The sequence below is a fragment of the Cetorhinus maximus genome, chromosome 13, assembly GCF_964194155.1.
Source record: "Cetorhinus maximus chromosome 13, sCetMax3.hap1.1, whole genome shotgun sequence".
In the NCBI taxonomy this organism is placed as follows: domain Eukaryota; kingdom Metazoa; phylum Chordata; class Chondrichthyes; order Lamniformes; family Cetorhinidae; genus Cetorhinus; species Cetorhinus maximus.
In genome coordinates this window covers 29,820,548-29,833,483 of record NC_135891.1, presented here as the reverse complement: position 1 = coordinate 29,833,483, position 12,936 = coordinate 29,820,548, and the positions used below count along the sequence as shown (strand labels likewise).

General features: G+C 42.2%; 1 protein-coding gene across 1 annotated transcript in view; it reads right to left on the bottom strand.

Annotated features, from left to right (window-relative positions):
• srms (src-related kinase lacking C-terminal regulatory tyrosine and N-terminal myristylation sites) overlaps positions 1-12,936 on the bottom strand; it is a 63,734-nt gene that overhangs the window by 31,471 nt on the left and 19,327 nt on the right. The window contains exon 2 of the mRNA XM_078555170.1: positions 4,179-4,300. Coding sequence (XP_078411296.1) covers positions 4,179-4,300 — 122 coding nt within the window. The remainder of the gene's footprint in view (positions 1-4,178; positions 4,301-12,936) is intronic.

Below are 12,936 nucleotides of genomic sequence, written 5' to 3'. Positions count from 1 at the left end.
TTGCAGGGGCCATCAATATGTTCCTTACAACAACCAGATCTTAATTTTTAAAAAATCATCCGATGTTCAATCCATTAATATACAAGCCTTGATTTTAACCTCTTGTACACAGGACATACATGGGCTTAAAATATTGCAGAGTGGCACTTACCAGATCCACACTACAGTGTACACACACCATGTTAACAGGTGAATTTCAGATGTCTCAGACAGGTGAGAGATTCATTGGGATCCAAAGGTAAGGGTTTAATGATGCCAGTCAGGCTGCATGAGGTGATATCTATGGGGATATCTATCGGATATCTGTTGCTGGCTTTGCCAAGGAAATCCAGCACCTCTGACAGCAAATCCAAAAGAGGGCTGAGTTGGTCAATTAAATTAAAAGCTATCGCACAAGTACAATAAGTAATCAAAAAGGTTGATGGAATGTAAGCCTTTGTTTATTAAGGAATGGGTAACAATTCTGGCCTTGCCAGCAATGCTCAGATCCCATGAAATTTCTAATTTCTAACACCTTTGTGATAGATAGGGAGACAGAGTGAGAGAGAGAGACAGACAGACAGAGAGAGAGGAGATAAAGAAAGACACCAAATAAAAACAGACAGTTCCTTTCCTCATACTAATTTTATTGTTTTTTTAGAAGCTTGAAGTTAAGGCTTCTCAGCGAAACATATGACCTAAGAAGAGAGGGAGGAGAGAAGAGAAACAGGTAGAGATGTAGGGGGCCTCGGGCCTCATGTTGTCCACCTTTTGGTGGATGAGGGGAGCAGGTGGGAATAGGAGTGAAGTAGTTGAAAAATTAACAGGGAGGTAATTGACTGCTGAGAAAAGGTTGGAGGGCAGAGAGAGGTTGAACGAATAATTCTAGGAGCAAGAGGGATGGAGATTGATGGGAATGAGGGGGTAGTAAGAAAGGGAATGGGTAGTGGAAAGATGAAAAGATAGGGGGTACAATGTGAGAAAGAGGATGGTGCAATAGTGCCATTGCAGTGCCTCAGCTAGCAGGATGGTGTAGTTAATATCAGCAGAGAAAATGTACAAGAGAAACAAATAAGACTAAGCTGACAAATACCCACTCCCATGGACCTGATGGCCAACATCCTAGGATTCGAGAAGAGGTGGCTGCATGCATTGTTATGATCTTACAAAATTTCCTAGATCCTAGAACGATCGGATAGGATTGGAAAGTAGCAAACATAACACCGCTATTCAAGGAAGGTTAGACTCCAACATTTTCTTTATCACTGATGTCAGGTTAACAGGTTTATAGTCCCCTGTTTTCTGTCTCCCTCCTTGTCGGCTCTTAGTTCCACTCGTTTCTCTGCCAATATTAATTATACCATCCTGCCAGCTAAGGCACTGCAAAGGCACTGTTGATGAGGGTATAGTGACACCATGGCAAGTTTACATTATAAAATGTAAAAGTTTACAATGGAAATATAAAAATAAGGACAGAACGAATGACTTTTAAAATGGAAACCAAACTATATCTGCACTCCATGTCCAATTCTCCAGGCTTGCTTCACCTGAAGGTTACGCTTGATTTGGATCCCCATGTGCAATACCATGGAAGAGAAACTAACAATCTGAATTGTTACGAAAGTATAATAATTTTCATGATATTATTCTGGTTTATTGTCTGGTAGGTTTATGAGTGTGAGTATAGATGGTTCTGTCTGTGTGATTTAATTACATTTGGAGTCAGGGAGACTGCAAGCTTGAAATTATCAAAAGCAGGTGTAGAAATGTACTTGAAAAGCTAATGAGTAAACATGGATGCTGTCTTAGGATATAAGGTGTGAAGGAAATCTACATTTTTAGATAAGTAAAGGGGTTGTTTGGATTGTAAAGGGATGTTTATAACTAGCAAGATAAGCAAGGCTAAGACACATAAAATGTGTTTATTTTTCCTAAAGGTTACTGACAATATTGGCAACATGAAAGATTTTTATATTATGGGAAAGGTAAAGTTCCAAAAACAAATGTAATAATGGAATTTACGTATTAAAGAGAGAGAAATATATATAAAGGAGAAAGAAAGGCTATGTTGGGGGGCCATGTGAGATCTAACAGGAGTGTGTGAAACAGCCTTCGGGAGGTCTTCAGCCATTTGTGCATAAGTTTGCTGTGTCCAGTAACTAAAGTTGGAGACAAGTTTTTGGAATTCCACTGTCAATGGGTACTATGGTAACTTGTTGGCTCATTTTTTTAAAATTTAAAATCTATTTTGGACTGTTGCCTTAAAGGGGTTGTGTAATTTAGAGTCAGGTTAATTAGGAATTTTAGGATTTGTTATCATATTAAGTAATTGTAGTATTATGTATGTGCTTGAAATCTTTTCTTGTGTTAATAAATATTTTAATTTAATTTTTAAAATCTCTAAATGTCTTAGTAGACTCATTGCTTCTGAATTCAGTACACACATCTCATAATAAATACAAATTGCAAAACAGTTGTGACAGTGTGGCCAAGTTTCTCTTGTGGATTTGGTCTCCCTGGCACACATCATCTGCCACATTATAACAAAATACTGTACAACCATGTCCAATATGTGCATGAAAAAGTTAAAGAATATCAAATCAATGTTGCTCTTAAAAAGTTCAAAATCTGAATAGGTAGCTTGTTTAAAAATACAACTATACAGATTGAAAAAAGTATTGAATATACATATAGAAGCTTAGCAAAATGTATTGATATTCTCAACTAAACCTGCTTGACTTCATATTTACTGCAATATTAAAGTAGAACACAATTTTGAAATCTGGCCAAGATCATAATGTTTAATCTATTTACCAAGGTAATCTATTTACCACTTTAGAAAGCAGGGATATGCTAATTTTTTGTGGGTAATTGAACTGGATTTTCTCACTGAGTTATTAAATATGAATCTGTCGGCTTTTAAACATGCATTATATCGGTTTACCTAGTTTGAAATTATGACCATGAAAAGTCATTGGGTTTTTGAGCCTGACGGCCCTGTTCAGGGAGGTAGAATAAAACCAGGCAGGTGCATAAACCATGAAGAAAGCTTCTCAGGCACTTGCCCAAGGGGAGGGGCTGCAAAATGTGGCCAATGACCAATTGGTCATGGCCATCAGCCTGCTTTAAAATCCTTTGAAAACTTGGGCAAATTTTTGGGGTCCAGGTCACAACCTAGGCCTAGATGGGCTTCACATCCGGCTTTCAGTAGGCCAGATCCACTCAGCATACTTCCCTGCTATGTTGGTGTCAAGGTGATTTGCAACCTGGGAGACCTCAGCCATGTCTCTATTATTATGGTTTATCTGATGCTAGCCTAATTTTAAGGGAGGTCTTGTGGCACAGTGGTAGCATCCCGGGTTCAAGTCCCACTCCAGGACTTCATGGCCATGGAAGGTGCGTTCACGATGTGGCCAAAAGAGGTTGATTATTAGCCTGTAAATCCTTCCCGATGGCAGGTGGTAAGAGAGGAGCATTTCCTGGTCAGCCATACTGCAGATGGCAAGGGCAAACAATTGCAGTACTTTGGCAAGCATAATCATGGGCCAATCCAATGGAAGACCATGGTCACGTGCCTGGAGGAGGAGTCTAATTTTGCAGCCATTCTGCCAGAGCCCCACCTCTCTTAGAATGGAAGTGAATTTATACAATCAATTTGCTTTATGCAAGAACTAACATTTTTAGGTGGCCATTGGGTTTTTAGCTATGTTGTTTTGAATAATGGTATCAACTGTAGGCATCAGTCATCACTGATAACATAATGGAGGTCTTTTGCCAACACCAAAAATGTCCACCTCTCTGTTTTGCAATGGAAAATAGAGAAAGGAGGCCGAGTGCTGTTATTTTGTTGAGGTGCACTTTGGGAAGATTCACTTGGATCTTGAATGAGTCTTGGTCATTCAGTAAAACAAATGTATAATAACAGGGCACACGATTTACTCTAATGTAAAATAAACACACATTTCAGCAGGGGTTAGCTAGCAGCAGTCAGGAGTAGGAACTCTGGTTGATGTTTTCAATCATTAGCCCAGAACCCTCACTATTAGATTGATTGAGATTGAGCAACTCATCATAAAGTTGGGATCAAACCTGAGGCTACTGAATCTCCAAGCTCAGTACCACATCACATCACCACTGACCCATTGAATCGCTTAACTTTCATAGAAGCTTTGCTTTACACTTAATCAAGTTTTCCATACCTGATATTGAATAGTCACTGTTAGCAGTCTCACTTTTACGGACTAGGAAAGTTCCATTTTGATTTTCTTCAGACTGAAGCAATGTTTCTGCGTTGGCTCTTGATATGTTTCCAAAGTACCACCTGATTAAAAAAAAAATCTGACTTTTATTATATACTACTAGCAGATTCCCAATGGAATTGTTCCTGGTGTGTTGGACGATATGCCACTTTATATAAAATGTCTTAACAAATCAAATGTTGTTTCTGTGAAATTAGTGTTATAGGGTAAGTTTTATCACATTTATAGAAAGCGTGTGCTGTATATTTTATTTGTTATATACATATATATTTACAAAGCAACATTTTTATTGCAATACTGGCAGGATCGTGAATAACGTGATATCTAGGGATACTAGGATCATGAATTATCATAATTCCTGACAGCAGTTGCCATTGAACAGCACAGAAACAGGATGATGACCCATCAAGTTTATAATGATGTTTTTCTCCATGTCAACCATCTAATCCAAACCTATACTCTTGCTTGCTCCCTTATCCTTTTGTATTCCTCTTTTTTTGAGCAATCCCAATCTCAATGATTTAAACTGTTTTGTTTAAACCGCAGGAGTCAGTGTTAAGAAGTATTTTCATATACTGCACCAAAGGTGCCAAATTGTGTGCGGTCCTGCAATGTGGACTCATCAATGACACCTTGCATTTATGGAGCACCTGTGATGTAGTAAAACAGTTTAAGCTGTTTCAGAGGAATGTTATCAGACAAAATTCCAAATTACCTAGCAGGTAACTTTATCACACAACGGGACATTGGACCGTGCAGGCTGGGAGAATGCCAAATTACTTCTCTATTCAGAATTAGTTCACTGATCTCAACTAGGGTGACAGTGATAGTGCCAAAACACAAGGCTGAAATATTTGCAACAATCTTCACCCAGGAGCGCAGAATGGATGCTCCATCTCGGCCTCCTCCTGAGGTCCTCAGCATCACAGATTTAAGTCTTCAGCCAATTTGATTCACCCCACATGATATCAAGAAACAGCTGAAGGCACTGGATACGGCGAGGGCTATGGGCCCTTACACATTCTGGCAATAGTACTGAGGACTTGTGCTCCAGAACTTGCCACGCCCCCAACCAAGCTATATAACTACAGCTCCAACAGTGGCATCTACCCGGAAATGTGGAAAATTACCCAGGTGTATCCTGTACACAAAAGGCAGGACAAATCCAACCCAGCCAATTATTGCCCCATTGGGGAGATACTCTCGATCATCAGCAAAGTAATGGAAGGGATTGTCGGCAGTGCTATCGAGCGGTACTTACTCAACAATAACCTGCTCACTGACACTCAGTTTGGGTTCCGCCAGGGCTACTCAGCTCCTGACCTCATTACAGCCTTAATCCAAACATGGACAAAACAGCTGAACTCAAGAGGTGAGGTGGGAACGATGGCCCTTGATATCAAGGCAGCATTTGACTGAGTGTGGCATCAAGGAGCCCTAGCAGAACTGAACTCAATGGGAATCAGGGGGAAAACTCTCCACTGGTTGGAATCATATCTAGCACAAAGGAAAATGATTGTGATTGTTGGATGTCAATCATCTCAATCCCAGGACATCGCTGCAGTAATTTCTCAGGGTAATGTTCTCAGCCCAACCATCTTCAGCTGCTTTATCAATGACCTTCCTTCCATCATAAGGTCAGATGTGGGGACGTTTGCGGAAGACACACAATGTTCAGCTCGGAATTCTGCAGAGATTAACTCACCTCCTGACTCCCCAAGGGCTGTCCATCATTTGCAAGGCACAAGTCAGGAGTGTTATGGAAAACTCTCCAATTGCCTCGGTGAGTGCAGCTCCAACAACACTCAAGAAGCTTAACACCAGCCAGGACAAAGCAGCCTGCTTGATTGGCACCCCATCCACAAACATTTGCACCCTCCACCACTGATGCACAGTGGCAGCAGTGTGTACCATCATCAAGGCTCCTTTGGCAGCACCTTCCAAACCCATGACCTCTACCACATAGAAGGACAAAGCATCAGATACATTGAACACCACGACCTGCAAGTTCCCCTCCAAGTCACTCATCATCTTGACATATATCGCCGTTCCTTCACTGTCGCTGGGCCAAAATCCTGGAACTCTCTCCCTAACAGCACTGTGGTTGTATCTACATAGCAGTGGTTCAAGAGAGTGCCGCACCACCATATACTCAAGGGCAATAAATGCTGGCCTGGCCAGCGATGCCTTCGGCCTGTGTGCAAAAAAAAATCAGCGTGGTAAAAAGAATGGGCACTTGGCATAGTCCCAGAGGGTCATCAATCCTGAAGGAAGTAAATTACAACATGATTCTTACAGAAGAGGGCCAAGAGAAAAATTCACAGAAAGAATCTGAAGGGAACAAAATGATATCTGAACCAGCAAAAAAAATGCCTGGTTGTCATAATAATGCTCTGGTGAAGCAGCTTGGGATGTATTATTATGTTAAAGGAATTACTTAAATGCGAGTTGCTGTTGTTGTAGTGAAGAAAATGCTGGATAAGAAATGTTGATCTCTCTCTTCCTCATACGAATTGAATTAAAAATTAACAAACCAAAGATTTGAGGGAAGAAGTTCGTGTAGAGCCACTTCTCACGGCACTTTGCAGACTTATGTTGATTGCCCATGACCTGCATGGTATTCTTCATTGATACCAATGGAGAAAGCCACATGAGCTGGGCAGGTGCCGGGCCTGTGGCATTGCCTGCCCTGGTGACTCATGGTAGGTCTGCACAGTACTAGCGCTATGCAAACAAATTTCTCGCACTCATATTCTCAGGCAATGTATGATCTGGACAGGCCGCCTTTGACTGATTGGCATTGAGAATAGAATAAGTTACATCTGAAGAATACGAGGCATGAATTCCAGTCTTGTTCAATTTTATTGAAAATTAGATGAGGAAGAAGTATGGCTGGGGTTTTCCGGCACTGCCATGGCAGCACCTACCGCGGGGGATGCGGCAGGCCAGCCAAAAGCCCATCATCTTTCGGTAGGACCGGAAGATCCCGGCAGCAGCCGGGGTTGGAAAATCCCAGCCTATGTGTTTACTTTTTTACTGAAAGGTACAATGAATCTAATTTTGGACCTATTTTCTGTAATGAGGCCGACGGTGTAATGCAATTTTCCACAAGCCCTTTCTACATTATTTGACAGGGTCAGCTCATTTGTATACAATGTAAAGCTAACTACTTTATATTCTTTTCTGATAGTGTCGGGTGGGAAGGTTCAGAACTTTGGGTGCAGCAGCCGCTAATAGACTCTGGCTCCTTGGGAGGAGTGACAATTCTTCCAGCAGGTGAAGAAAAGAAAGATTTGGATTTATATAGCATCTTTCAGGACCACAGGAGCACTTTACAGCCAATAAAGTACTTTTGAAATATAGTCACTGTTGTAATGTAGGAAACTCGGAAGCCAGTTTGCACACAGCAAGCTCCCACAAACAGCAATGTGATAACGACCAGATAATCTGTTTCTGTGATGTTGATTGAGGGATAAATATTGACCAGGGCACCAGGACTAATTCTGTTTTTGTTTTGGATTCCAGTTAATTCTGTTTTTGTTTTGGATTTCCAGCATCCGCAGTAGCTTTTAGCTTTTTGTTTATATCTCTGTGTTTAATTGACTGCCACCTCTCTTCAAGAAGTGCCCTCTCTGAAGAAGTACGGTTCTGTTCTCCGACAGGATTTCCGCCTGTCTCTTCTGCCCTGCTCACCTTCATTGCTTTCCATTTCTCTCCTGGTGTTTGACAAGGTGTTTACTAAAACCCGCTTTCACAGCCATATTTCCTTTCTCAGTGACTGTCTCCGTCTCCGACTGAGTGTCCTGTCTTCCATTCTTAATTAGCACTTTTCTTAGACAAATATCACCACCTTCAACACCTCTTTGATCCTTTTGTCTGTGACATCTTTTGATTATCTGCTCCTATCACTGCTTGCTTATCTCCACAATCACCACACCCTCAACTTCTCTCTCCCCCCGCCCCCCCACCTTAAACCAGCTTATATTTCTCCTTTCTCCTAACTATGCTTCAGTTCTGCCGAAGGGTCGTGAAGGCTCGAAACATTAACTGATTTCTTCTCCACCGATGCTGCCAGACCTGCTGAGTTTTTCCAGGTAATTCTGTTTTTGTTTAGGACTAACGCCCTTCTCTTTTGCAAAATGGTGCCATGGAATATTTTACATCTGCCCGAGAAGACAGACAGGGCCGTGGTTTAACATCTTATCCGAAAGGTGACAATGATGGCAGTGGTGTCCACTTTGATCCTTTGAGGCCAAACTACAGAAAGCCTGTACGGCCATTGGGGAAGGCGAGGGCCAGTCAGATAAGAGATTGTAATTGTTCTTTTAACCAGTCCTTTCTGTTGGGAATCGACTCTCATTAATTAATGTATGGCGCACGTAATCTATTGGAAATCCCCAAATAGAATTTAAATACTTTTGTGCGTCTAATAAGCTTTGCAGGTCACTTATGCACAGATTCCCAATGCTGTTCATACTAGCCAGCTACATTGGCCTGTGCTGAGATAATCAGGTAGACTGTGGGCTTCAGGCCTGTGTATACACAACCATTATATTACTGATCCTACCTTTTACTGTTCCCTCCATGTTTATGACTTTTTGCATATGACACATACGTGGGTTTTAGGCTCATTTTAAAACGGGAAATGATATGTTATGTGCAAAATTATGGTAAATAACATTTTTTTTAGGGGGGGGTGTTTGTGAGAAGAAGGCAACCACTAGATCATTAAGCAAGACAAATACCTTTCAAATGTATTTTATGTTCAGTTTGAAGCAATTCCATTATTTATTTTTTCATTTTGTTGGCTGGAGCACACCTTAAATTCATTCATAATATATTGCTGATCTTTGCATCACAATTGACTCTGATAAAGCACATTCCTGGGGGTTTCATCATGTGACCTCCCATTCACCCCACCCAGTCAAAAAACATTTTCCTCTAATCTTCAAAATTTTTAAAGCTAATCAAGTAAGGTTCAAATAAGATTTTTTTTAAAACCCACACCATTTTAATGCCCCTTTTTCTTCTAGGCTGCTTGGAGCAGCAGGATATTAATGTTTAATTTGTGGGAACTCCAGGACAATCCTGATAATCCTACAGCACAAAAAGACTTTCATTCCTTTTCAAAACTCCTCTAGGAGAATATTGTGCTCATCAGTGCTGGATTCCCAAACACTTGGACCTTGGATCATTTGGAGTAGAATTTTCAAGGGTCTGTGTAGGCGGGTCAGATCGGGGAGCACCCGAAAACAAGAGGGAAACCCTGTGGTTGGCTCCATCGCCTGTTCCCGCCTCCACAGGATTCTGTAGGAGATGGGGTGACGGTGAAACTGGTTACATGACTGGCTGAGGCAGGTACTGGATGGGGCTTAATTGAGGGTCCTTTCCTGATACCGTTTGGATTTCCCAGCCAGCGTATGGGGTACCTATTGAGCCAGGAGGTTGTTGCAAACCAGTGGCAGCCTCCTAGCGGCAGGGCAGGATAGTCATAGGAGCTAGGGTTTCCAATCAATGGAGAAGTTGCCGCATTAATACATGTCTGCAAATATGGCAGTGCCTGTTCCAATGCGGGGGGGTGGGGGCAGAGGTGGGCGGGTGGCGCGGGGCCCTTCCTGTCCGACAGCACTAACCCTTTTGTCCCTTCTTATAGCCCCCATTTGTGGCTGGCGACCGGGAATGGAGGGGTTCTCCCACTTCCCTCCATACTTCCGCAGCGCCCAAATCTGAAGCTAGGGCTGCCAATTTTTCCGTGCTGGGTGGCCTCCTAGTAGCTTTCCAGATTCAGGAGCCCACCCACTCTTCTTAATTGAGCCAAGGCCCTGGAGGTGGCCACTTAATTGGTCACCTCCTTCAAAATCTCCCTCGGAGTCCTGCCACTGGTATTTCTATTTAATCTGTTGGCAAGATTGGGACATGGGAATGAAAACTCTACCCTTTGTCTCTGAGCCAGAAAGTTGTGGGTTCAAATCCTACTCCAGGAATTGGGCACATAATCCAAGCTAAGCTTTCGGCACTGGAGGAGTTCTGCACTGTCAGGCTGTCTTTTGCACATAATGTAAAACCGAGGTCCTTTCAGCTAATTCTGGTGTCCATAGTATTTTTTTTAAAAAAGTCTTCCAACAGCATAGCCAACAAATTTTGTTTTTGATTGGTTACAGCACAGAAGGAATCCATCCAGCCTGTCATGTCCATGCACCGGCTCTCTGCAAGAGCAACTCACCTAGTCCTACTCTCCCAACTTTTCCCTGGAGCCGTGCAATTCTTTTCTCTTATGCTACCAGTCCAATTCTCCTTTTGAATTCATGATTGAATCGAATCCCACCCCACACTCAGTGCATTCCAGATTCCAACCACCCGCTGCGAGAAAAAGATTTTCCTCATGTTGCTGTTTCTGTTTTTTCCCAGCACCTTAAATTGGTACCCTCTGGTTCTCAATCCTTGTGCCAACAGAAACAGTTTCTCCCCATCTGCTTGGTCGAGACCCTTCTGATTTCGATTATCTCCATCAAATCTCCTTTTAATCTTCTCCTCTCCAAGGAGAACAGGCCAGCTTTTCCAATCTATCCATGTAACTGGCGTTCCTCAACCCTGGAAACGTTCTTATGAATCTTTTCTGCATTCTCTCCAATGCCTTCATATACTTCCCAAAGTATGGTGCCCAGAACTGGACACAATATTCCAGCTGAGGCCGAACCAGTGTTTTAACTGAATTTATCTCATTTCTATTTGTGGAATTATGTTGTGAATAGATTGGCGGCTGCAAATGTCTATGTAACAAGTGTGACTGCATTTCAAAAGCAATTTGTATAAAGCGCCTCAAGAAGTTTCTTAGAGACATGACAAGGCATTATATAAATGCAACTCTTTCCTTGGTAACCTTAAATACCCTCATTTCACACATAGTACAGCCAGGTATAAATTCAAGTTCCATTTGCTCTCCCAGCATTTGCGAAGGAGAGAATTCCTCCGATTGCTATATACCAATGAACTGGTATATGAACCTGATTCACATTATGAACTGGATTGTCCTGCTAAAGTCTTCATTCTTTACCTTCCAAACATTTCTTACATTCTTCCAATATTACTCATAAAAATGAGCAGCCAATGTTTCCACATTCTTCGAATATTAAACATGGCTTTTCACTGTCCAAATATTACCTGATCAAATATTTAGCATTTAAAAAAAACTTCTCATACTTTTAAACCCTAGATTCATTTATTTAAACTTTAAAACTACAACATTGGGTTGGATTTAATGAAGGTAACAGGCCAGCCAGTGGGAGCCCTGTATATCACCGCGTTTCGTGAAGGCCCTCCAAATTAGGTGCCACCCAGACACTTAACTGGACAGCGGCAGGCCTTATGAAGGACAAGAAGGGTGGAAGCCCTGCCCACTAAGAGCTGCCAGCCTCTGACTGGCCTGCACATCTTAATCGTCCACACAGGAAAGTATAAGCGATTGAAAGCAAGCACAAGTTCAACACCACCGACAGGGGTAATAGTGAGCTGGCATCTGCCTTCTGTCAATGCATTACTGTTATAAATACAGGGGGCTCGCTTGAGCTAATCTTTTGCATGAGCTGAGTTATGTAAATGAATGATAGCAGGGGTCTTTCAGTGCAAAACTATCAAAAATCAGTTGCATGTGAATTTCCTCATATTTAAAAAAAAAAGTGCTGTGTCATTTACTGAAAACTTCCCGGAAATTCTGGGTCGTAGTCTTCCAAGTTACTTTTGAACTTTCATTTGTTCAGTCTATATGAAGAGTAAAAGTGTCCATAATTGTTGCATTGCCTTTGTTACATATTCCTTCTTTGATTAATATTCTGTCCAACAGTATAGCTACAATTAGGGTGCTGAAACTACTACCATCAATGTTTTCTGACCCTTGTTATTTCTTATTGCCACCCATACTGTTTCTACTCCCACTGATCTGAGCCAAGATCCTTCCTCACTACTTTCCTCATGAAATCTTTTATTATGAAGGCTAATCCCACCCCCGCCACTTCCTTCTCCATTTTCTTTGTGCTTTCAAAACATTAAGTATCCTGGAATACTTAGCTCCCAACTTTGACCATGGCCGGAATCTTCGGGTTGGCGTGTGGGGGCGGGCCCTGCTCGTCGACATGTAAAATGACGCGCGGTGACGTCAGGCGTGCGTCCCGATGTCACCGCGCATCATTCAGGTTTTCAGTTTGGCGGGCGCGCACTGGAGTCGGCTGCATGCCCGCTGAACTGTCAAAGGCCTGTTATGGCCATTTAAATGTCAATTAAAATAGTTAACAGAGCTGCCCGTCCAACCTTAAGGTTGGCGGGCAGGCGAAGAGCCCAGGCGGCCTTTGCATTTATCATGAAACCTCATCTGCGGGCGGGATGAGGTTTCATGAAGGTTTTTAAACTTTAATTAAAAATTTTTAAATAAAATTCATAGACATGTCCCAGCTCATGTGTCACTGTCATATGAGGGGACATGTCTTAAGAGTTTTTTTCTCTTCATGTACATTTTTCAAAATCAAACTAATCTCCCTGGGGCAGCTCTGTGCCTCAGGGAGATTTCTGCGCTCTTTCGCGCACATGCACAAAAGAGCACAGGCCCTGACTCGCTTCCCCCCTCCCCCCACCACCCCCCGCCCACCGCCCACTCAGCCTGCCAATCCGATGCATCAAGAACCTGTGAGCATTCCCATCATCCTTC